General features: G+C 44.0%; 3 protein-coding genes across 4 annotated transcripts; 1 reads left to right on the forward strand and 2 right to left on the reverse strand.

Moving 5' to 3' along the window:
* Window positions 1-405: 405 nt before the first annotated feature.
* Window positions 406-3738, reverse strand: LOC102718405 (28 kDa heat- and acid-stable phosphoprotein). Its single transcript, XM_006644652.2, has 8 exons — window positions 3503-3738; window positions 2726-2763; window positions 2243-2329; window positions 2076-2159; window positions 1886-1920; window positions 1727-1812; window positions 907-972; window positions 406-699 (listed from the first exon to the last, which is right to left on the reverse strand). The coding sequence occupies exons 1-8, from the start codon at window positions 3567-3569 to the stop codon at window positions 665-667; spliced, it is 498 nt and encodes a 165-aa protein (XP_006644715.1). The 5' UTR covers window positions 3570-3738; the 3' UTR covers window positions 406-664.
* Window positions 3739-6502: 2764 nt separating this feature from the next.
* On the reverse strand, window positions 6503-11282 carry LOC102718690 (transcription factor VOZ1). Its single transcript, XM_040523886.1, has 4 exons — window positions 10832-11282; window positions 10437-10733; window positions 7598-8123; window positions 6503-7516 (listed from the first exon to the last, which is right to left on the reverse strand). Exons 1-4 carry the CDS (start codon window positions 11063-11065, stop codon window positions 6897-6899), a joined length of 1677 nt encoding a protein of 558 aa, XP_040379820.1. The 5' UTR covers window positions 11066-11282; the 3' UTR covers window positions 6503-6896.
* A 2867-nt stretch (window positions 11283-14149) lies between these two features.
* On the forward strand, window positions 14150-18747 carry LOC102718967 (reticulon-4-interacting protein 1, mitochondrial). Of its 2 annotated transcripts, none has more exons than XR_001549430.2 (7): window positions 14150-14509; window positions 15016-15243; window positions 15715-15766; window positions 16323-16482; window positions 17299-17418; window positions 17503-17611; window positions 18359-18747. XR_001549430.2 is itself a non-coding variant. In XM_006644654.2 (7 exons), the coding sequence occupies exons 1-7, from the start codon at window positions 14288-14290 to the stop codon at window positions 18538-18540; spliced, it is 1095 nt and encodes a 364-aa protein (XP_006644717.1). In that variant the 5' UTR covers window positions 14152-14287; the 3' UTR covers window positions 18541-18747. The 2 variants fall into 2 exon arrangements, 1 of the variants encoding a protein (XP_006644717.1); XM_006644654.2 differs by having other exon boundaries at window positions 14152-14509; window positions 15715-15788.
* The last annotated feature ends 7521 nt before the right edge of the window (window positions 18748-26268 follow it).

A 26268-nucleotide genomic window follows, 5' to 3' on the forward strand; every position in this document is an offset into this window, starting at 1 on the left:
GCGATGATTTTGCATTAAAGGTAGATGAGAATTTTGCATTAAAGATGAGGTGAGGATTTGCATGGTTTATTTCCTTCTGTCGTAAAGTTTCACTTATTTTAGAATAATTCTTTTACCTAAAATTACCTAAAGTTTTCAGTTATTTTAGAACAGAGGAGTCATGAAGAGGCAAAAATTCTCAATTTGTGGACCGATTTTAAGGCAGGAGTTAAGTATTTCTAGAAGATCAAAGAACATGTGTATGGATGCTAGCTTACTTCTTGCAGTATTACTTAGAAATTTCAGGTTTCATTTACGGCTGTCGGCTTACTTTTTCACGTATAGAAGATAGCTACCTTATCTTAATGATAGGCTTGGCAATGTAAGATAGGCAGTTAAGCTCGGAGCATCATGACCATGGCTTACCTCCAATATTCACAACGTTCTTGCTTTATATATCAACGTAAGTAAAACGCAAATTTTGCATAAACTGATCATACTACTACATATGCACCCTGCCAAGCTCAAGTTGACATCAAACCACGTCGACAAGACTACAGTTAGTCAATGCATATTTTTATGGAAATATTGAAATCGAGACCGAGTTTAAAAGATACTAGGTGCATATAAGAAATAAATATCCAGCCAACACAGCTCACGCCTTCATGATCCCTGGTTGCCGCATTTACTTGCGCGATTCAGCCTTCCTCTGCTCTTTGGCTGCCATGAACAAAATTAACATCACTATACTATTGCAATCCGAGAAAAATATGTTGCTGACTGAATGGGTAACATGAGCATCATCTTACTAATCCATGATGCTATGATCGAACAATATGTTTTAAAAAATGATACGTCTGCAACCAATTCTGAATTTGCACACAAGAAAACCATGAAGCAATAGTATAAATAACAAGGGAGATGTACCAGCTTTCTCCTCTTCACGTTTCTTGGCAGCATCGGCTCTTTGTTGTCTTATTAAAGCAAGACGTTCTGCATGTGCAAGATTATAAGGGTCATAGCTGCTTGCAATTCACAGATAATTCTTCAATATTGAAGACGGCAGAAAAATATAGGATGTCAAAACGCTGCATTCTGAAGAAAATAATAGTATTAAATGGGCAATTCTGACATTAAATGATAGGTGTGCATCTCACAATATAAAATGAGTGTCTTCCTTGTTCTAGAAAGACATTTTTCTTAAGAGTAAAAGTAAAATTCTGCACCATTGAGGGACACCCCAGAGGATTGCATTAGATTTTCAGGTGGATGTTCAGCATTAATACAACAATTTTTTTGGTTAAAAAAACATTAAACAAGAAGCAGAAACTTCATCCCTAACCTGATATTCTTAAACCAGTGAAGTCTGCTGCAGAATATGAAAGAACTGTAGGATTTGTTTCACACACAGTATAACTTGATTTTTTTGTACAATGCTAGTATCGGTACTACTCAGTGTCCAGTAAGATTTCAGATCTAAACCCACTGATGTTTGGATATGATAAAAATATCAAATGGGCTAGTCATTTATTTTATTGTTGCTGATCCTAAATTTTGTATATCATCCTAACAACATAGACTATTTCCCTTTGTTACGGAGTCTGTTTCGGCATTTCTATATGTACACTGACACAGATTTAATGGACGCTCATAGGTCACATGTGATAAAAGTACAAATGTAACCACAACCAACAAGGAACACCAAAAGAAAGGAAGAGGTGAACATAATATTGATAAGAATTCTCACCCAAATCTTTCCTAGCCTGTTCTGTTTTTCCTTGCTCCTGAAGCTTCATATAACGCTCATGAGCTTTCTGTTTTTCAATCTCCTCTCTATAAAACAAACATAGTTAAAGTATTGTACCTTAACATTACAGAATGCATGGACTGAAATAAGAAAGGTTACCTTTCACGCCTTGAGAGCTCAGTTGTCTTTCCAAGCTGTAAAATGCATAGTAGTTAGTTGGACATATGCATGAAAAGATACTAATAGGTACATATGAACAAAAGGATTCTGATAATTATTAAACAAGTATAAAGATCAGGGAAAAAACAGAAAACGTAGTTTCAAATGTTATCAGTAGTCACCAACTTACATCAACCTCCTTTGCCTTTATATTCTTTGCCTTCACTAAGTTCGGGTTTTCAATCTGAATAAGACCTTCAGTTCCTTTATGTTTCTGGAATTGTCGCATAACATGTCAGATTCATAGAAAAGGAACTAACATCTGAACATATAACTGCAGGAAGTAAGATTTCGTACAGCCTTCCCTTCAGACTCATCTTCAGATTCTTCCTCTTCAGATTCTTCTATTTCTTCTTCTTCCTCCTTTTCCTCTTCAGCTAAATTCTATTTGATACTTGGAATCATTCATTAGAACGAATATGACAAGGTAGTGTCAAAACCAAGGTTTACTAAGCTGGTGCAAATAATTGAATAAACATTTGCATTTGCATGTTCTTAATTTCAGCACTACAGATTAACAAATACTCAACCATGTGGATACTGGAAACCCCCAGAATTTCAAAAAAAAAAACACAAGCATTAGATGCATTATTTTTCGCATTCACACAGATCCTTTGACCACAAACAGAACTAACCCATGAAAAGATGCGTATCCATTCCAGATAAGGATTATTCATAGAGAAATACAAAATGCCAGAAGAAAATTAGTTTAGACTAGTATTATCCCAAAACATTTATTTGTTCATCTAGGAGTACCACATGATAGAACTGTGGGCAAACCTTCTTAAATGTGCGTGGACGACCTGAAGTACCAGCAGCTGCATTTATTTGAATGGAAAATAATTATCAGATGCAAGTCAAAAATATTTCTGCACTTAATAGGATATTGAAAATGAAATCCAAATCCAGAAGCACAAATAATAAAAGAAATGGTCTTCAATTGTACATCTAGAACTAAAATATAGTATTTCACTCCTGCACACAGTCTCAAAAGAACTCCTTTGTCTGAGACTAGATAAAGACAGGATGCAATTGATTTCTCACTGCGTTTAAACTCCACACAAACACTTAATCCGTGAAGATCTGAAACAGTGAAATGGAAATTGTAATAAATCAACAGAAAAAAACAGAAGCAAGCTGCACTACTGCATCATGGGGTAGAGCGAAGCATCTAAAGGTGCAGATATGTGCCTGACTGCCTGAGAATCAAAAGCAGGCGACATAAGCGCTAAAGCTACCACCCATGTTAGATCAGCGAAACACTCTCCCCACGACCCAGGATCACCAAACACCATCCAACTGTATGCTAACCAGTAGATAGTATCAACTATCAAAAATGCCATGCGTGGCATTCAAGTCAATAACTCACGGCCGCTCTTATTCTACTACTAGCACATCCCAGCCTAGAGAAACCCGAACCCCGCCGCAGCATCAGATCGAGCACCGGCCCACGACGGCGGCGGTAGACAGAGTTTCGGACACTGACACCAGATTTTGCACTGAAACGAAACATGGCCGAATCGGAAAGGGTTAGTAGGAAAGGGCCCGCGTCGTTACCGATCTCCTCTGGGGTGGAGAAGTTGCGGCGGCCGGTCGGCTTGCCCTTGAACTTCCCCCTGCCCATGGTTGCGACGGCGGCGGCGGCGGGGAGGGGCGAGGCGGGGCGTGTGGAAGGGAGAGGAGGGAAGGAGGAGGGTTCGCCTAAGCTGCCCGCGGGGTGGGAATCCGAAACCCTACTGCCGCCGCGGCCGCTTTTTGCAGGGGGGGTGGGCTGAGAAAGGAGAAAATCTCGGGGAAGCGAACGTCTGAGACCGGTGGGGGTGGAGGCGAGAATCGGGTGCGACCGACCGGGCTAGCGTTAGCGTGCGGCGCCGTACGGCGGTTCCACACTTCCACGCAGGAGTGGCCGCCAAAGCCCTAGATGCCCAGGAAGCAGCTGATTTTGGGTTGATTTGGTGCTAATCTTTTCGCTAATTCTTATCCGTATAATTAAAATTAAAATTTTTAACTTTAAATTTAGACTCGATGTTAAGTTTCAGCCTATCCTTTTATATCGCTTGAAATACATATATAAAAGTTTTATTTATAAATTATTTTTTATTTGTAGATATATTATTTTATTTTTCCATCGAAAGACAAAGGATGACCACCTTATGGTGGTAATAAATTGTATTAACCCTTTACCATTTTTGTTTTCTTTGGCATGGTTAATCTTCCATAAAAGATTGATATAACATAACTAAATTACATGCCAAAAAAACCCTAAAAATACATAAAATTTACACTACTTTTTTATAATTTAGTGCATATTTGGTTTGAATGGTTTAACCATTTCAGGTATGAATCATGTAAAATTCTTGCATTACAAAGAAACTCTTGATTCATTTTTTCCAAATTTTATGAGACTTTTTTCTAAGAAAGTTTTTTTTTAAAAAAAAGAATCTAAGAATACAAATCCCATATAAACTTTTTCTACATAGTTGTTTGGTTTTTGAAGTGTTGAGCTAGCATATTTGGACAAAAGGCATATTGGGCTAGCAAAATTTCCTTTGGAATCATTCCTTTCCTCCACTTTTTGGGTGGATCGAACATTATGTATTCGATTTCCCTTGAGAAGTGCACTATCACTTTTCATCTCTTCTGTAATGCTACTTTATCTGTTCCAAAATATAAATATCTCTGAGATTTAAATTTTATACCATAATATACATATTCATGCACTGGTTTTGATGATTAACATCATTATAATTCTAAAACCAATCAAATTTCAAATTTCAAATTTTTTTACCAATTCAAAATTTAAAAATTGATAACGAAAGTGACTAAAATGAAATTAGTGATTAAAAGAATATCTTTGAAATTTAAAAGTATCAAAATTTTTTACCAATTCAAAATTCAAAAATTTATATTCTTTTAATTCTAAAACCAATCACCTATATCGAAATTGATTATAATTCTTTTCAAGCATCATTATAAATATCTTTGAAAAGAATTTTTTACCAATTCAAAATTCAAAAATTGATAACGAAAGTGACTAAAAGAAAATCTTTTGGTCTCAATTTAGTCTTTGCTAAAAATGTGTATATTTTGGAACGAACATGGTAGGTGAGGAAATGTTTATTGCTCAACTAATCGATATAGGTGAGACGAGATCATGAGCATTGGTCATTGGCTATTTCATTTCCCACAACAGTTAAGCTTTACAATGGGCTGTAGGATGGATCCCATTAGATATCTCATAATAATAGAGAAAGGGAGAGCGAGAAGAAAAGAGAAATTATTATATTTCTTATGGGCTATCCACGTATATATAGTTTTTTTTATTAAATGCACCTTTTTTACATTAATTTTAAATAATCCTGGAACTTATTTTCAACATCTGCACAATTTGATCATGTCAGCCCCCTTGATGCGGCAGCATTCTCTTGCTAGATAGTGTACATTTGTAAATAAGTTTTAGGGGAGTTTACTTAAAAAAAATAAATATTAAAAATGTGCATTTGATTAAAAAAATAATATATGGGTAATTTAAAGCTATGCAACAGTTACAATGTATAACAGTATAAAAAGGCCACAAGGACTTATGACCTACTTCTATTACCAACGTGAATGCCCTAATGGTATTTTTAGCTCCACTATTATATCTAATTTCTCGGTTTTTTTTCACATTTCTCGATTCCTGCATTTTGCATTTTACCCGAAAGAGCCTCAGAGGTTTGAAAGTTTTCCTATCGTCCATTAGGACATGTACAAAGATATTTATTAGCTGACTCTATTGATTGCCACGTAAGTAAATTTATTGACGTGGAGAAAAAAGAGGGAAGGAGAGAGAAAAACCGTTAGTCATGCATGATAACAGCTTAGAGTCGACTCTTAACATTTATTAAAGGAAACCCTTGTTGCATGAGAGTGGATAAAAAGAAAAGTAGTACAATAAATAATATTTTATTGTATTAATTAAGAAACTACGCCTGACTATACAACCATTATAATATATGTTCTGTTGCTGACGTAGATTAGATAATAGTCAATAGTGGACTCTACTTTTGAACATGACATTACATGGCCGAAGATTAGGAAATTAAGTGTGATGTGTATGCTAGATTAATTATTTGGCGAAATAATGACTCTCTGTGTCTCCATTCATCAGAAAAAGGACCCTGATGTACCAATATATCAGCATATATTTGCCATTTTAACGAAAAGATAAAGCATCGGTTAACTTTCCATTTCACTGTTTCACGATAAACGAGCCCCAACGGAATCTCGGAGTTTTGTCAGGAGCTGGACAGCAAAGGAATAACATCTCTTTCAGAGCTATACAGGCTTGGGACCATATATACATCCAGAACGAACTTTTGATGGCTCCGTGCCACTTCGATCGAAGACAAATTTCATCAGTTTAGGCATCGGCTGCTCTATCAACTTCTGATGTAAAGTCTTCGTTGCTGTGGCAAAAATGGTAGCCTTCGACAGTACAGCAGAACAGATCATGGAACAGCTAAATATTGCTCCAAGATGCTTTCATTTCAAGCATGTGATTGGGGTTCAATAATAGACATCAGGAATCCGCAAATTTATCAAAAGGGTAGTGCCTTCAAAGGCCACCAACGTTGCTCCCAGATTCAGACAGCCTCATGCATATACAGGGTCACAAATAGACGGATCCATCAAATAGCTGATAGACCCGCATAAAGGTTACAAGTCTAGCAAATCAGGTAATTTCTGTTACATATGCTCTGCACCAAGGGAGATGCTATTGTCAAGATACTAGGCTATATTACATTCTCGAAGTTATTGCGCATTTTCAAAGAGGTTTCATGTAGATGCAATGCAACCATAACAATTAGAATGATGGGGCCACACCAATAGAGTAGGCTCCATAAGTATCGCTGAAGCTGTTAGAACTTGAAGGCGGAATATGCCGTAGATAAAATATGGTTACCCTTCTTCAAGCTCCATCATTTGAGCTCCAATAAAAGTCACTTCTTTCAGTTGAGTAACCGTATGGGAGATGAGGCCCATAAACAACATTACCATTCAAATATGTCATCTGGTCCACTTGTGACACTGCCTGATAAGCATTTGGTATACCGCCTTGAGCTGTAGTGTTCTGAACTGAGTAGATGTTGCTATTGATATCATTTGGGTTAGCCTTTGTCCTGCTGCGGGCAGACCGTTTGTTTTCCACAGGGCTATCTGCACTCAGTCTAACCATTTGCTGCTGGATTTCATTCAGTGGGTTACAAGCTAATTTTGATTTAGCAGTCTTCTTTGCATCAGAAGACTTGAATTCAAGCCGGTATAAGGCAAAAGCATCACAATCATTGATCTCATATTCATAGAGGTGCCATTCGTAGCTGCTGGACGGTTGTGGATCCATGTAATAGGACCTCTTCAGACCCCCAAAGTCTTTCATCACTTGCTTCCTTGATTCGTGCCAACCACGGCCAGTGTAATCTGGCAATGACCTTTGCTTTCGGTTTCCACTCTCAAATGCTCGTCTTGGTTTGTCAAAGAACAGCCATTCTCTAATAGATTCACCCTCAAAAATGTACAGATCAAAAAGTTCTGCATGATAGAAATGAACCAGCGATTAATTCAAACACTTGTCCATGCCAATACAATGGGAATTATGCAGCAATAACTTACCAGGTGCATTCCATGGGGACTTTGCAGTTGCAGCCCCTTCACAGACAGGAATACCAACATGTTTGCCTTGGATTTTTGCACTAAGGGCAGCAAACAGGGGGCCATCTTTTAAATCAATACCCCTAGGACGGATCACAGGCATTGTGCCTGGTGGACCCTCTTCCTTCACGGCCAAATCAGCATGATACATACTGCAATAATCTTGCCACCTTTCTGATCCTTGAGCAGGCCGAGGGCAGTCCCAGAGAGCGCATTTGGGCCTTAAGAATGCAGCAGGTGCTGGAGACATTGTAGTGAGCAAGTCTGACATGTGGAGGAAAACATCTCCAGCACTTTGTCCACAGTTACTCATATCAAGATATGTGTTAGGGGGTAACTCTTGTGGCAAATTGAACTGTGGATATTCCAGCTGACCAGTACCTTCTAGGTTACTGAGAACATCTGGATTGGATCCAGGAAGGTACATCTTGTAATTATCATCATAAAGAAAGTCCTCAACAGTAAGTTCCTGGTTCACATAATACATCTGAAAGGACAAAGTAAAATCTTATTAAAATTAGCCCTCCTCTGCAAACTTTAAAGTCAAGAAACTTATATGGCAGAAAAGTAAAACCGCAGGCAACATGATTATCTATGTTCTTGCCTATTTTATGCACATGGAATACATGAAGGCAATCCATTGCAGCAAAAGAAAAAAACATTAGGAGTATCATATGACCATTACAATGTCAAGGAGGTTTATATGAACTCAGAAATAGGTAAAAGAAAATCAGCCAGGTAATGTCTTAACCTAAAATGCAATACTGATAAAAGAACTGTCTATCATCAGGAAGTGCAGATACATAAGTCTTTTGTTTTCTTCTCGAAATACACTAGGAAGAAGATTTACTGACCACATATCAAATCTCCAGAAATTACATTAGCAAAGCAAACGATTCAGATCACAAGTTCACAACTAAAGAAGCAATCACAGATAATTTCTTAGCTCAACTCCAATACAAAAACAATCCTTGTACCAAACAAGAGGAAGAGAAACATAAGCTTTTGTTCTTCTCCAAGTGTCCCAAACAATCAAATACAATATAGCTTAGCTTAGCTTAATTAACTCAATATGCAGATCCCAGTTACAATAAGTATAACGGAACATCAGGTTTATTAAATACACAATCCAAGTTCACCGTCGTAAGATAACTTTAGGAGATCTAAATCATCACTTATAATAGCATCCAATGAGCAGCAAAGGTTTAGTTTGAAGTTTGAGCCATCAAAATAAGCATCAAAGTTTCAGCCATTTGGTGGTTGTAAATGGAATGCGCTGGAAACCAATCTTTAACACAATGATCCATAGCTAAGTGCATCACTGGCTCACATTCTTCAAATTCACGCTTAACAAGTTCTCATCTACAGTTTTCCTTCAAGGGCCTGACATGCATGTTGACTAATACTCTGGGCCAGCCACAAAAACCTGTTTGGTCCTGGACACAACCATGACAATTCCCATGCTCATGTTCTTGCCCAATCTCACAAACCTCCAGGAACTCCCTCCACCGATACAAGTCCTTCACCCAATACGCATTAGCAGAAATCATCAGCATCCAGATGATGAAGCATGCATTGCTTAAAATTGTCCAAACCAAGTTATCATGCCAAGGCTATAGAATGTGCATTTCTATGACCAGGCACATTGAGCTTCTGGGCCTTGCCTTCCTCATTGACCCCTTATTCTAGCACAAATTCAGTCTTGCAGGCTTGATTAATGCTTTGGCAGTTTTGCATTACATCTTTTGTTAGCACTAAATTTATGCAGCCGGTGCTTTATCCCTCACAAAATACCTTTATTCTAGCAAATCAATATGCAAGCCTCAATTCAGAACACAATCATCCCAAAATTAGCATACACATAAGTGTAGAGATAAAATCACCCACCACAAGTGTGGCAAAGTTCCAGGGGAATAAATACCTTGATACATGAAAGGTGGGACACAGTTGTTCAACAATTGCAGCAGCAAACGTAACAGGAGGGAAAGAAGTAACCAAAACATTAACAACTTGGGAATGGCAAATCGCAGCAATGTCTAAACACCCCTGCCATACGTACCCCATAGCCCAAAGGGCAGAAGAATGTTAACAATAATGCTCTGGACACACTAGCCGTGCATCTATCTGTTTCTATACTAGAGCATAATAGCCTACCAATAGCTATAAACACCATGCCAATGAGCTATAGGAGCGAAAAGGGAAAAAGAGACACTGGCTGAAAGACAGCCATAAGTAGTCTGTGCCTTGACAAAGTGAATTGAATGGTACAGGCACATATATAATGTTCACATTGCAGTTTCTGTATGTCACACATATAAGCTTAATTTTATCTACAAATAGTGAATACACCTAGATAAAAGTGTAGTCCATTTGAAATCCCCATTAGGCTATTACAATGCAAAACCACAGCTATCCTGTTGTGGTTACAGTGAGGCCTATCACATTATTGACAGAAGGCAAGCACAGGTGCACATGAAGTTTGTCTACACAAGAAAAGCATAAACTCCTACCAAATGATTTAACGGAAATGTTTTTGCAGATCACACTTATATCCAACTAAACGCACAGAACAAAGACTTCATATAAGAATTGTGCAAACTACAGAGTAGAGAAATATAACTGATAACTAGAAGAGTACACCACAGACAAAAAATTACACCGAACCAAAAAGTCATTGTACCACATATCGCTGGAAAAAAAAACATCCACGTTTCCAAGGAATCACATCCACCATGCTAATAGCCTAGCCATTGTACCACACAGTTCGCATAAAGATCAGACTACCAATAAAAACTTATACCTGATCATGGAACACAGCGGCAGCAGCAGGAGCCAGCATCCCTCCACCACTCGCGATAACTCCCTGACTTGGCGACTGCGGCACCGTCAGATCAGCCGGGGAAGCAACCGCTTCCTCCCGTGGCTCCGGCTTCATGTCCTGGCCGCCCTGCACGTGGCCGTGGGCCTGGTTAGTCGATTGCGGGTGCTGCTGCTCGACGAGCTTGCTTGTGGCGTCGTCCTCCTCCTCGGCAGCCGCCAGCTGCAGCAGCCGCAGCGTCTCGGAGGGCGGATCCGACAGCTCCCGGTTGTTCCCCTGCTGCTAACCACAGCCACCCAATGAAAGCGTGAGCCGAGAAGCCCAGAAATGGTCAACGGGGGAGGCGAAGCGGGGAAAAAGTTGAGGGGGGCTCTTGCCTGGAGGGACGAGGCCGGGGACGGGACGCTGAGCTCGGCGCGCCACTCGCGGAGCATCTGGTGGAGCTGCGCCTCAAGGACGGCGGCGTCGGTGGAGCGGGACTCCTTGCGCGCGGACTGGAGGCCGGAGAACATCTCCTGCAGGTCGTCGACCCGGGTCTTGGCGCGCGCCCGGAACTGCTGGTGCCGCGCCGTCCCCGACGACGGCCGCGCCGCGGCCGGGCCCCTCCCCATCGCCCCCTCCCGCTCCTCCGCGCGCCGTCCCTCCCTCGCGCCCTCCCGATCGGCGCGGCGGATGGCCGGACCAGGGTTTCGCGACGCGAGACGGCGAGAGAAGAGAGATGCTCTTTTGCTCTCCTCTCTCCTCTCCTCTTCGACGGGACGGGGGGAGTCCGGGAGAGGCGAGGGCGAGGGCGAGGCGCGTCTTGTTGCTGGTTCTGCTTCCGCTTTTGGTCCGCGGCCGCTGCCCACTTTGTTGGGTGGTGGTGGGCTCTCTCTGCTGGGGCCGCCTCGCCCCGCGACGCCCAAAAGCGACGGCCGCGGCAAAAAGGAAGGCGCGCGCGCGGCGGATGGGGATGGGCCTCGGGCGCGCCGCGCGGATGGATTAGGCTAGCCACGACAGAGAGCAGTGGAGGGGGGAAATCCATCAGCCGTCAAAGCCGAAAGAGTCGTACCGGTAACAGGGTATGAAGCAGAATCCCACAACAACTCCTCGTTCGGTGGACGGCATGGTCGTCTTCGTCAACTCAACTTTGTTTGTGCCTATCCAGTCTACGGCATCTCCTCGTTCCTTAGGCCATGTTTAGGGGGTTTTTGGATCCTCTAAATTTTTTTAAGTCCTTATTATCGAACATTTGGATACTAATTAAAAGTATTAAATATAGACTATTAATAAAACTCATCCCATATTATGGACTATTTTGTGAGACGAATCTATTGAGTCTAATTAGTCCATGATTAGCGAATGTGATGCTACAGTAAACATTTACTAATTGTAGATTAATTAGACTTAAAAAAATTGTCTAATGAAATAGTCTTTATTTATACAATCAGTTCTTTTATCGGTCTATATTTAATACTCTTAGTTAACGTTCAAACATCCGATGTGATAAGAGACTTAAAAAAAGTCATAGGATCCAAACAGCCGCTTAGTTTCTAAATTCTTTTTCCAAAAATATCACATCGAATCTTTAGACACTTAAATAAAGTATTAAATATATATGAACATTAAAACTAATTACACAGTTATGGGGGAAACCGTGAGACGAATCTTTTGAGCATAATTAGGACATGATTAGCCATAAGTACTACAATGCTAATGATGGATTAATTAGACTCAAAAGATTCGTCTCACGGTTTTCAGGCGGAATCTGAAATTTGTTTTGTAATTAGACTGCGTTTAATACTTCAAAATACGATGTTTTTTTAAAAAAATTACAAACTAAACAAGGCCTTAGTTCTGAATCCTTTAAACAGTGGTAGATCTATTATGGGTGGGAGCTTGAGCTCTCGCTGTCCCATTAAAACCACGGGAGTTTTCACTAAGTGTTGCTAAAATTTTATCTTAAAGATCAGTAAAAATGAGGTTCGAAGTTCTATCTAGTTTATTCAGACATCCTAATATTGTTTGCTACTTTGTTAGATCCGTCACTGGTTCCAAAACTTTATAATATTATGAACTCAATATGTGTATTCAAAATTTAAATGAAGCACGACAAATATAAAATAATATCTCATCACATCATAAAACCACTAAAACGTCTAAAGTTTTAAAAGAATATAAGGTAAAATATGTAATATTATATAGGATGTTCTTCATGGCAAAAATGGGGAGTGGTCCAGGGACCACCCCTGGAACCGCCACTGATGGCATCCACCACCGTCTTCGTATGTACTCCTATAATTCTTAGGTCGTCAAGTACACTGCATATTATAAAGGTTTGAGAAAAAAATATAATATATTCTGTTAAATATTATATGGCTAGTACCGAGTGGATAGTTAAGGATAATGGAAAGAAATTTAAATGAGAGGTGACTAATGTAACAGATAGTACTTATGATATACTTATGATAATAAAGGTTTTAGAATAAATTTAAAGTTCTATATATATTTTAGGATAGAGTCAGTACTTTACGGGTAGTTGCGTCAACGCTCTGCCCTCGAAATCTCAAAAGTTCACATCGAATTTTGGACTTCATTTTTCTAAAGATAATCTTATAGTCTTCATTTTAATCTACGAGTATATAGTTGCTGCTATTATAAGATGTCTTTGATCACTGGCCGTTGTTAGGAATTAGATAACTCGGCATAAAACATATAACGTGACCGTAAAAAATTGGTCATTAAATTACCGTGACCATGTTAACGATTAACACGATGACTTGTACGACGTAGAATACAGATAAAATATATAATCATTATGATTCGAAGAATGTAATTACATATCGCTCTAGTCAATTCAGCCTCAGGTATTAGACATACTTATACCATATATGTGTGTTTCTAATCCTTGAGTCATAATGTTCTAGTTCTACCGCTAATTAAGTACTGGTAGTTTATATAGTCAATATTTGGCAAATAGAGCTCCTAACTTTAGGCTTGGATCAGCTTGCGCTTCTCATATATAATATAGGAATCGTGTTAAATCCCATAACCGTGAAGTTACTATTATAACTACAACTTAAACAATCAAATGACATTATATGACCTGAAATGAAACTTAAGCAATCAAATGACATTATATGACCTAAAATAAGGACGAAGATGTAATAGGCATTATAGCAAAAATATTGTAGCAACAACGTACTGTGCAGGATGGTAAAGATCATCCCGAGCCATTGAATCATAAAATTGTATAGTCCGTTATTATTTTTTATTTTTTTCTCAGCTTTATATAGGCTTATCGATCTATAGCTCCTTATTATTCTACTTGCTCTTAGGATACCAACCGATCACGAATGAAAGCACGTCTACAGGAACCCTTCTAATGATCCACACAAGGGATTGATACCAAGTGCCAACACGTAAGCAAAGTATACGTGTAGCAGAATCAGTTCTAACGCCTCACGCCAGAAAGCCCAGATCCGTAGGAATTCCGATGGACGGCCCGGATCTCTCCTCCGTCCTCCTGGCTGGGAAGCCGGACACATCGCTCCCACCTCGCCCGCTCGTCGCTCGCTCGCCTCCCCGATTCTCCCTCCCACCCCTCCTCGAGCCACGTCTGCTCACTCCAGGACACGTTGAGCCCCCACTCGATCTGTCCCCACATGTCATAGGGGCAGCCGTCGATGTACTTAGCTCCCCCCACTCGTCCCGTCTCGTTTCTCCGGTCGGTTTCCCAAACCCGAGAGGGTGACGCCGCCGTTGTCGCCTGCCTCCTCCGCTCGCGCGGGACGCGGCCGCCGCCAGCCATTAGGGTGTAGGGGGTCTAGGAGGCTTCGTGTCCTCACCCGGCGATGTGGTGGAGGGCCGCGAGGGCTCGCCGGCGGATCGCCGGGGCGCGAGCGGCGTCCACGGCGGAGGGGGCGGAGAGGAAGAGCTGCCGCGCCGTGGTTGTGCCTCGGTTCGGCGGGCCGGAGGTGCTGGAGGTGAGGCAGGGGGTGCCGGTGCCTGGTCTGAAGCCAAGGGAGGTGCTCGTGCGCGCGCGCGCCGTCTCCATCAACCCCCTGGACCTGCGAGTGAGCGTTCCATTCAGACTCCCCCCTTGTGAACCGGTTGATAAAATGGCCATATTTTCGTCATGCTGGGAATAGAATAGGCTCGGGGTGCACGTTTTGCATCTACCATTGTGCTGTAGGTAGTAGCAACTGATCAGCTGACGATACCCGTCAACGCAACAAAATGGTGAATTCTTATGTAATGCTATATGAACTAGGAAGGGAAGGCGTACACTCAACAGAAGTTTTATAATTTGTGATCCCAAAATGAAAATTGGCGAATCCTCATTTTTTTTAACCAAAAGGCCATGTGACCCGTCCCAATTTCCATAAAAATTGAATTCGACTAGGTATACGGCAGTTTTGAGTTTTATCTGAAGTTATACTCTGTTAGAAGCCCAAGATTAAGCAAAATGCAGATGGCTTGAACAATTGAATATAGTTGTTCTTGTACTGTCCGATTTATGAATTTAAATATATTGTTCTTTTGTGAAATTTTATTTCTCATAAAAAATGTTTGCCCTCAGATGCGGTCTGGTTATGGGCGTTCAATATTTGAGCCAGTCCTACCTCTGATCATTGGCCGGGATATAAGTGGTGAAGTTGCAGCTACAGGGACTTCTGTGTCATCATTTACTATTGGGCAAGAAGTGTTTGGTGCTTTGCATCCAACAGCCATAAGAGGGACATACACCGATTATGCAATTCTTTCACAAGATGAGCTTACTTCGAAACCATCTACACTCACTCATGTGGTACGAATTTATCAGATAACTCTCCTCTTCATAACATTAATCTTTCAAAATATCATTTCAGGAGTACTTCAATTTCCTAAACTATATGATTCAGTAGCCCCAAGATAATAATCTGAGCATAGTATGGACTGGACAGAGCTACTCCTTTCCCCTGGATGTATGCGATATGTTTTATTCCATTTCAGGAATGTACATCAGTGCATCACATTTAGTATTTAACAGGCATTGCGGCTAATGTATGATGATAGAAGCACCTTTGTATACCTTTTAACAAAATATCACCCTTTGAAAGCTTTTTAATGAAAGTTATAAAATATTTTAGTTCATGTTTATTGGTTATTCATGGTGAGACCGAGAACAATTTCTGTCTTCTTAATTATGTGACCCAGGACTTGATTTTTTTTATGTTACTTGTATGTGAAAAACATACCATACTGCAAGCTAATAGAATTGAGTTTTGTTATATTGCAGGAGGCTAGCGCTATCCCATTTGCTGCTCTGACTGCATGGCGTGCTTTACATGGTACGGCTCGAATTTCTGAAGGGTATGTCTGGTTATACATCACTGTTTGTTAAACAGAAGACAACTTCTGCTGTTGCCATTCTTGTTGTTTCCTGTGACTTGCACCTACCTTAAATTTTAATTTGTTGGATAGATTGCATGGTACATAACTATGGAACTGGTGAGTTCTAAATGGCTTTGGTACTAACTAGTGATTTCTAAGTGGCTTTGGTACTAAGTATGCTTCTAATAGTTTGCTTGTGTGGCAGTCTGGCAGACAGCTAGAAGCATACCACTACCAAAAGTTACTTAATCTCCTTTCGTAAAGCTGCATGATTTTATACAGAAACTCTACACTCCGCTTTCTTTGGGTTCTATTGTATAACCAGCAGGAAAATTGTAATATCTTTCTCTTGTAGTCAACCGAAAAACCAATCTATTTATTAATTAGGCCCAATGCACATACACAAGCTTTTCATTATCAGTAAAATGTTATTTTATATCTGGTTGAGTGGTAACATATTGAAGTTATGTTTGTCCTTCCGTTTGAACTGAATGCAATTAATTTCTATTTTAGACAAAGAGCACTTGTAATTGGTGGAGGTGGGGCTGTTGGGCTAGCTGCTGTTCAGCTTGCAGTAGCTGCAGGGTGTAGTGTTTCTGCAACATGTGGAACCAAAAGTATTGAACAAGTTTTGGCCGCTGGTGCTGAAAAAGCCATTGATTACACTACTGAGGTAAATGCCTTCAGTAGTCCAAACTCTTGTGTGTACACATTCTTTACGATGAGTTGATGATGGTGTAGTGAATTCTCTTGCCGTTGCATTATCTTGATCTCAACACAGGCAGGCCATAATATCCTTGATATGTCTAGCTATCTATCTTTACTTGTCTTTGCTACGATAGGATTGTTAGACAGCAGAAATGGATATATAATGGCATGGTGCCTAAGATGCTGGTTAGCCATTGTGGTTCGTAGTTCTGTTACCACATTATCTGAACTCATGCTTACATGGAGAAATGTGAACTGAGTTCCATAATTTCCATCCATTTCGCGCTGTGAAGGTGCACAGAACTGCTACCATCTATCAGTTTTCCATTTTCTTAGGTGTGGAATCTCTCATTTCTCCTACAAGGCTGCACATATGCAATGTTACACTTGACTATAAAATATGAACCTTACTATTAGAGCATGCTATTACTGCCTAATGCACAGTGTTGTTGTTTGAACTGGTTTTAAAGTATCATTCAAGACTTGCGACTCATTGCCTCTTTTGGCTGGTGGTGTCAGGTAAACAACTGCAGTAGTATTATATATTGGCTCTGAGCTATTGTGTAATTCTTTGTGTCTACATGGTAAATATAAGAGAGGATAGTGAAGTCTTTCATTATTCTCCATGAGCGAGAAAACATTAGAGGACTCTTTGTCAGGGACATGGAGTACCTCACTGGCTGTCTTATCGATTTTGCTCCCTCCCCTCTCTCTTTAAGATTTTTCCCTAGATGAGTGTCACCTTCTCCATTATGTTCATATTTTATAGTCTACTTTACAGGATACCGAATCAGCAGTTAAAGGAAAGTTCGATGCAGTGTTGGATACCATAGGAGTACCTGAAACTGAGAGAATTGGCATTAATGTTCTGCGTAGAGGTGGACACTATATGACCCTTCAGGTTGTCAACCTTCCCTTTTGATTTTTTCTGTGTTTCTGCTGTGATTGTAAATGTTCATTATAGTATCGTCCTTCTATGTGATAGGGAGAAGCGGCTGCCCTAGCAGATAGATATGGATTGGCTGTGGGACTTCCTGCTGCTACTGGTGTTTTACTAAAGAAACAAATGCAGTACCGTTATTCTCATGGGATAGGTTTGTATCTATTCATATAATTTCTTTTTGGGGGGAAATTTACTGTGTCTGAGGGGATGTATCGTGCTTATTTAACTACCAGGGTAGCTGGCCATAGACTCACATACCATCTAGGCTTGCACTTCAAAACATTAGGTAGACTTGCACCAACTACAAGTTGGTCATTACCTGACTAAATGGCAAAGAAAAGGCTACTTCAGCCAACATCCAACGAGCATGCTGCCTGGTCTGCCAGATAGCTTTTTAGATCAATACGCAAATCTATCCAACCTTACTCGGTTTCACTAACATCCCAACCATTTTCCGTAATAAAACTTACTATCAGTAGCGTTTGAAAATAACCTTATGAGACAAATTAGACATGTAGAGTGAACTAAAATATTTTCATTTTATTATCGATGCATTGAATTCCTGAATGGATAATAGGCTGCATTGACATGCGCATAAACATGCAAGTTGATAGTTGAGCACTCGGGCGGTTAATAATGACTAAGTTGGTCACTGGTGGCGTCCATTACTTGTGAACTGCTTAAACAATGACTTAAGTTGGTCACATAAACACTGATGTCAGCGACTGGCTAATGACTTAATTCTACCTTAACAATGGTTCTACATAATTTCCTTTTTTCTTATGATATGCATCTCTATTCACCTTTATATTTAATCTAGGAATGAAATACTTTACAGAAGTTACCTATTCCATTGTTTATACTAGACATCTCATGTTTCGTACAAATTTAATGTCAGATTATTGGTGGACATACATGAGAGCTGACTCCGAAGGACTTCATGAGATACACAGGCTGTCTGGAGCTGGGAAATTGCAGATACCAGTGGAGAAGACTTTTCCCATCAGCCAAGTAAGAGAAGCTCACGAGGCCAAGGAGAAAAGGCTAGTGTCCGGCAAGGTGGTTCTAGAATTTGACTAGTGTTAGTGAGATTTTTCTCTGATAGGCACAGAAGAACCGCACCTATCTGTAAATCGTAAGATGCTTTTCCTTTTCGTCACTTTTGAGAATCCGTATCGGTTTGATCCCTGAAGAAATTTGGTCGTCCTCTAGATACATGTTATCATACATGCAAATGCAGTAAACAATAATGTGAGGCCCGAAAGAATTTCTAGATCCTTTTGTACAGTGTACACAGCGCACATATCTACTGTGGTTCTTTTCCTTGTAAATGGAAGGCAAAATGCATGCATCAACTGCAGTAACCGTAGTGATAATTCAGTCATAATTAGTGAGTTAGATTCATTAACCAAATCACGCGCTTCACTTATAGTTGAACACCTGAACTCGTCACTCGTGCCATCTAGGATTTATTTCCTAGTGTTAAAACTAATGTTAAAACTAATAGTCTGAGAAAGAACTCTAAAGTCCTCGGTGCATACGAAAGAGGATGCAAACGACAGTGAAATACACCCCCGTATTTTTCATTTCTGATTATGCTTATAAACCAAAATTTATATTTTTAAATTCAGAGTTAATTTTTATGGAGCTTTGATATGGCATGCATTATCGAAGCGAGGAGCCTCAGAAAAAAAATAGTGTCACGTAAGATAAGGCCATACATAAAATACAACTTTTCCAGTGTGTCTTTAGGTAGGACCCACGTAAACTTTTTTATTTTCTTCTCTCTCCATCTTCCCTCCGTCTCCCTCTCTCTCTTCGAGTCCTAGCGACAGCTGCGATGGCGAGTCCCGGCAAAGGCGACGGCGGCGACAGCGAGTCCTGACGGGAGTCTATCGGGCGGGCGGCGGCGTGTCCCGGCCGTCCCGGCAGCGGATCGAGTGAGCGACGACGAGTCCTGCGGAGGCGGCGGCGGATCGGGCGGGCGATGGCGAGTCCCGACGGCGGCAGCTCATCGGCGACGTCCCTCTCTCTCCTCAGTACCCGTGCACTATCAAAAGCTGATTGAAAAGTTGTGTTTTCTAGGGAGGGACCTGTGCCCTACAGAAGACGAGGAGCTCTGCAGGGGCACGGGGTGAGCTGAGTTGGCTAAGAATCTTTGAACTGGCCAGATGAAGGTCCGCACCAACTCACCGCACTGTGCAAGCCCTAAGAGGAACTTTGTAGGCCATGTAAGGCCTGCAGACTGCAGTGGCGCGGTGAATATTTCCTTCCAAGCATTCGCTATGTGCCTGTCCTCATTCTTTAGCCTGTGAGCCCAGAGATTTGACTCCTCAATTCCTCGTTGTAGAGCTCGAGTGAGGGATGGCTGTAGGCTGCGGAAGACAACCTCATGTCGATGGTTCAAGAGGATCCAAAAGCAAAGGATTAGTAGTGTTGTCCTGGCAGTCTCGGCTGATGTTTGGGTGTGTGTTGATGGATGTCCAGAAGGCTAAAGCAAAGCTGCAGTGAATGGTTAAGTGCGATCTCGTTTCTTTAGGGTGGCTGTAGAGCTAACATTCAGGCCGCCCCAACCCCCCCCCAAAAAAAAAAAAGCTACGGAGTAACATTCAGTCGAGGAGACTATGTTCTTGAGCCGTAGATTATGCCTCGTTGGAAGTTTTTCTTGACAGAGCAGCCAGGCGAAGAATTGTGCCCTTAGAGGTGCTTTGTTTCGCCAGACGAAGTCGGGATTTGGGCGACTGTTCTGAGTTTGCATTCCAGCGGTGTAGATGAATTTGGTCGACAGCTCCTGTTCCTTGTCATTTGTCGCCGGGCCCAGCAGGGTGTCCTTTCGTCGTACTGTATATCTGAAGTGACCGATAACCTGAGCGCATTTGTTTGGAGCGGGATGCATTGAAGCTGAGATTGTGCCAGCGCTGACGATCTCGTTTCCATTGATTGCTCAATGCCCAATTGCAGGATCCGGGATACATCAGCTGCCTTGTGTTTGCAGTGAAAGTACAGGGCAGCGTACTGCTATTTGAGAGGTGTAGAGCCCAGCCTCTCCTCTTCGTTCTGGGCATGAAGATCCTTAATTCCGAGCCCTCCGCGTCCCTTTGGTCTGCAGACCTTGTCCCATGCTACCAGGCATTTTGCGCCGGAGCAACTGTCTTCCCCCGTCCAGAGGAAGGCCTGCGCTTTTCATCAATCGCCTGAATCACACCTGCGGGGATTCTCTCTGAGTAGTAGGACAGTAGACGGGCTTCCCAGCCGCTGAGATACTTGTCGACCTTCGCTATCGTTGGAGCGAAGTGGCAGAGTTTTAACTTGTTTTTTTGACAGAGGTAGGCCTAGGTAGGAAAAGGGGAAAGCTTCTCTTTTGCAATTCAGGATTTGCGCAATGTTTCTGCTCTGCATCTTGCTGAACCCACATAGTTACTATAGTGGAAGCAGTTTTTTAACATACGGATGGATGTCCACACGTTGCTTACATGTCATCTAAATAGTCATAAAAAATATAAAAAGATTGATAAGATAGATAAATATGAGTTATATCACTCACAAATATGCAAATTTTGAAGGATAATTGAAATTTCATAGAGGTCCCGAGTGCACCGCCGACGGCCGCTCCGGCCCCGGCGTCCACCCAAGCCACCGCCGGCGGTCACTCCGGCACCGGCGTCCACCATCCTCCGTCCAATGGCGACCTGGCGGGACATCGTGACGGGTCCGGCGCGTTCGCAAGCGAGAGGGGAGGCCGACCAGGATGGCTGGACCGAGGTCAGAAGCAAGAAAAGCAGCAGACAGCATTCATGGCGGGCGGAGCGGCCAACCGCCGCCGCCGAGCCTGGGGGCGCATTCAAGGCTGGGCGGCAGGTCCCTCGCTGGTTGCTGGGACGATGCTTTAAATGCCTAGGCATTGGCCACAGGAAGCAAGTTTGTAGCTCCACAACCCGGTGCTATAACTGCTGGTTCGAGGGGCACGTTGAGAAGGATTGCCCGGGCAAAACTCGCAAGCCAGCATCCACTCGCCCCACACAAGCAAGCACCGCGCTGCCATAGACCCCGCCTCACCCCAACGCCCGGCCGCCGAAGCCCCACCAAGCAGCTCACCCTACGGGCGGGATGGTGGTGTGCGGCGATCCGACGTCGCGTCCCTCTGGTGTTCACCGCTGTTTCATTCCTTGGACAGGTGGATTGCAAGACCGGGAGGCCCATCTCTCCTCACATGCTCTGTTGGCTTCGATCCGAGGGAACCGGCGCTCGATCTCCCCGGAGATGTTCGTGGCGGCGCTCGAACAGAGTTGTGCGATCCGCCGACATGAAGTGCGGGCCGAGGTCTGTGCTCCGCATGACTTGTTGGTCACGTTTGCTAACCCGGATGACTGCAACAGAGTGGTCTCCAGCAACATGTGGATTCGGGGGTGCCGGGTGAATTTCTGCCGGTGGAGTCGGCGGGTGGCGGGCAGTTGCGACATGGTGTACCTCGTCAAGCTAGGTCTAGAAGGCCTTCCGGCACACGCCTGGGAGGAGGGGACAGTGCGCATCTTGCTGGCGAACTGGCGGTGTCACTTGATTGAGCTGGTGAGGTCGGAGGATGCAAGGACGCTGGAGGTGGTCGCCTGGTCGGCCACACCCAATGCGATCCCCAAGGAGGTCCTGCTTCAGATTCCGGACTCACCCCCGCTCAGGGTGGCGGCGCCGGACGACTACCTGGCAATTGAGATGGAGAACGCTGCTTCCCCGACCCAACCTCCGTCGCCACCCAAGAAGAAGAACTGCCTGGACTACAACATGCTCATTCACGTGCTTGAGGTTCTCGACCCATCACCGACGGCGTACTTTGACCTCATTCGCCGCGGCGACGACGATAGCGATGAAGAAAGGAGGGCTCGCTAACCACGTCGGAACACCTTCCAGTGTTTCGCAGGTCGAGTAGACGGCACGGGACCCCCGAGGACGTCCATGGGCGGAAGCCAGCCATTTGGGGGTCGGCCCAGCGGGACGACCGGTGGGCTGAGGCGACAGACCGCCCCGCGAGCCAGGGCGGTTACTACGGTGCCTGGCCCCTCACCTCACCCGGCACCTCGCCCGGTCAGTCCCGACGACGGCAAGACAAACAACAAGACTATCAGTGACGCAGTCCTTCAGCAAGCATCCTGCCCGATCAACCTCGGCGACGACAAAACAGCGGCTGATGCTCTCATTCAGTACACCAGCCATGGCCCCCCTCATCGCCGGTCCGGTCACTGGCAGAGGTGGTTACCCTGAGCTTCGAAGGAGAGGCGAGCGCCGGTGAGTTAGCCGTGACCGGCGATGGCGGCGAAGGCGGCGGTGACAACGCCGGGGGCAGCGTTGGCGAGCTGGTTGTGGACGGCGATGGCGTCGGTGACAACGCCGTGGCCGGTGATGGCGTTGGTGACAACGTCGTGGTCGGCAATGGCGAAGGCGGTGGTGACATCGCCATGGCCGGTGACGGCGAGCTGGTCCCGGCGCCTAGCATAGGGCTACCCATGGTAGGTGATGACGTGGCGCCGAAGGCGGTGGGGACACATCCATCGGCGGCAGTGGCTGAGATCACCGCTTTTCACCCTGCCACCGCTCCGGCAGCACTCCAGCAGGTTTCTGTGCAGAGAAAACTTGGGGAGGTGGTGCGAAAGCTCTCCTTCAGTGCTACTCCGCTCAGACAGCAAGACCCAACCGGGCAGAGCGAGGGCGGCAGGCCATTAATGCCGCCTGCGCAATGGGAGATTGCGCGTGGAGGCGAGATCTTGCCCTCGGGCGGGGAGCTAGGCGGGAAGGCAGGAAGCAGCAGCTTTCAAGTGCTTCCACCTCAGCTAGCTGGGCTGGCCCGGATCACGGGTGAACAGGAGGCTAATGGGCTAGATGGGCTCATTGTTTTCAGTAGAAGAAGAGGGCTCCAAAGAGAGCGCCCGACCGGGCCACTTCTCCTGTCAACTGTGAATGAAGGAGGCAGTAACGGGCCGGTGCAGACTGAAGAAGGTGGTCTGGGTGGGCCGCTGCAGAATGAAGAAGGCCACGCTCAAGACCCAACCAATCGCTCTAGTCAGCTGGCCCAGGACCTTCAAAACTTACCGCCACAAATTGCCGCCCAGATCACCTCATTCATCACTGCCTGTGCCGCTGGACCAGAGCACTCCCTACTTGGGGCCCCCACCCGTGTCCAAGCGGTGAGCGCAAGGATGCAAACCTCACTTGAATCCTTCAAACCACGCCGCAGTCCAAGGCTCTTGCTCAAAAGGGGTGGCGCCAGACAGCACACCGTAACCAAAGCACAGACGGTCTTGTTGAAGAACAATGAACACCCTTCTCAGGCAACAGTGGAACGATTCACTGATTTGTTCAAGGAGCCCCTATCGGAGTCCCACACGAAGGCGCTTGCAGAGCTTCTAGGAGTGGAGTTGGGGCACCCTGCATCCCCAGGCCTGCTGTTTCAGAACAGCGAGCCGCCTCAGCTATCGTCATCGGCTTGAATATGATCTGTGTGTGGTTGCTCTGATGTGTTGTTTTTACCTATGTCGTCCTTTAATGTGTTAGTTTGGAATGTTCGTGGTCTTAACAATGTTGCCAAGAGGGCAGTAGTCAGGGAGATGGTTGTTAGTGTTGGGGCTGCATGTGTGTGTTTGCAAGAAACCAAGTTATCCTCAGTAGACTTGTCTGTTGTGCAACAGTTGTGTGGAAGTGCTTTTTGCAATTTTGTGTTTCTGCCAGCTGATGGCACCAAGGGGGGATCCTGGTCGCATGGAAGGGGGATATATTTTCTGGAACACTTGTTCATTCGGGCAATTGGTCCATCTCGGTCCAGCTGAAGGAGTTACAGATGGACAGGGCATGGCACCTGACGTCAGTTTATGGGCCACAAGATGAAGGGGACAAGTTTCTTTTTTTGGAAGAGCTGGAGACAGTTGGCGGTACCTGCTTCCCAAACTGGGTGTTAGCGGGTGACTTCAATTTGATCACCTCGGTGGCAGACAAGAGCAGTGGCCGAGTGAACCGACGATTGATGAATGCTTTCACGGCTGTGTTAAATCGCCTGGAGTTAAAAGAAATTTACTTGTTTGGGAGAAGGTACACATGGAGTAATGAGCAACAACAACCGGTCATGGTCAAATTGGATAGGGTTTTTGCCACAACAGGGTGGGAGGATGCCTTCCCGGAGACCAGCTTGCAGGCTTTGAGCTCTTCGGCCTCAGACCATTGCCCCATACTGCTAACATGTGGTCAGCTGAACAAAAGGCCAAGAAGGTTCAGATTTGAGAATTTCTGGGTAACACTTGAAGGATTCCAGCAAATAGTGCAGGAAGTGTGGTCGGAAGGGGTATCCAGTGAAGATCCATTTGTAGCTCTTTATGTCAAGTTGGCAAGGCTTGCAAAGAGATTGAGGGAATGGGGACAACGCCGAGTTAGTCAAATTAGGCTGCAGCTGCAGATGGCACATGAGATTATTCTCAGACTGGATGTGGCACAGGAATCCAGACTATTGCAGCAACATGAGCGTTGCCTGCGGGCAAATCTGAAAGGCAAATGTTTGGCTTTGGCGGCGCTGGAAAGAATCAGAGCAAGACAATGAGCCAAAATTAATGCGCTCAGAGATGGCGAGGCCAGTGCGGCATTCTTCAAAATTAAAGCAAAAGCCCGTCAGAGAAAGCTAACAATTCACCACCTTGAGCATGGAGGGATTCGTGCATCTACCAACGAAGGAATGCTGAACATGGCCAGGCAATTCTTTGAAGAAGCATTATCACCAACTGTGTCCAACGCAACAAGCTTAAACTTTCAGGGGCTGGGGTTACAGAGGATGCAACTCACTGAATTGGAAGACCCCTTTACGGAAGATGAATGCTGGAAATCGATCAAAGGAATGCCGTCGGACAAGGCGCCGGGGCCAGATGGCTACACAGGATTGTTTTACAAATCTTGCTGGGAAGTGATCAAGGGGGATGTGATGAGGGCAGTGGAAAAATTCTCAACAGGAAGCTCACAGAATCTGGACAAGTTGAATACAGCGATGATCGTGCTGCTACCGAAAAAGGAGTCCCCAGCTCTGCTCAAGGACTACCGGCCGATTAGCCTAATACACAGCTTCTCAAAGTTGGTAACAAGACTCATGGCGGCACGGCTTTCAAAAAGGCTGGCAGATTTGATACCTTGCAATCAGTCGGCGTTTATCAGAGGCCGATCACTGCATGAGAATTTCATTTTTGTCAAGGGGATTGCAACTCATTGTCACCAAAGGAAAAAGCCAATAATCCTGCTAAAACTCGATATCTCTAGAGCGTTTGACTCAGTTTCCTGGCCGTTTTTGTTGAAGCTAATGAAATACAGAGGGTTCGGGGTAAAATGGTGTTCCTGGGTCTGTGCTTTGCTTTGACCTCATCTATGGCGGTGATGATAAACGGCTTTGAAAGTGACCAGATCAGGCCGGCTAGGGGATTGCGGCAGGGAGACCCTTTATCACCAATGTTGTTTGTGTTAGTCATGGACATTCTGCACAGACTAGTGGCTAAGGCAACAGATGATGGCATACTCTCAGCGCTGGATAGAAATCGGCGATCGCCAACCATTTCCCTTTATGCAGATGATGCTGCCATCTTCTTCCGACCAACTGTGCAGGAAGCTCATGGGGTGAAAGCCATTCTACGTTTGTTTGGAGAGTCCACAGGATTATCGGCAAACTTCACCAAGAGCGCTATCACAGGAATTCAATGCTCCCAGCAGGAGATTGAACTAGTGGAAGACATCCTGCAATGCAGGATAGAGGAGCTCCCCATAACATACCTGGGACTACCACTATCCTTGAGAAGA

Source organism: Oryza brachyantha, chromosome 1 (genome assembly GCF_000231095.2).
Source record: "Oryza brachyantha chromosome 1, ObraRS2, whole genome shotgun sequence".
NCBI classification, from domain to species: domain Eukaryota; kingdom Viridiplantae; phylum Streptophyta; class Magnoliopsida; order Poales; family Poaceae; genus Oryza; species Oryza brachyantha.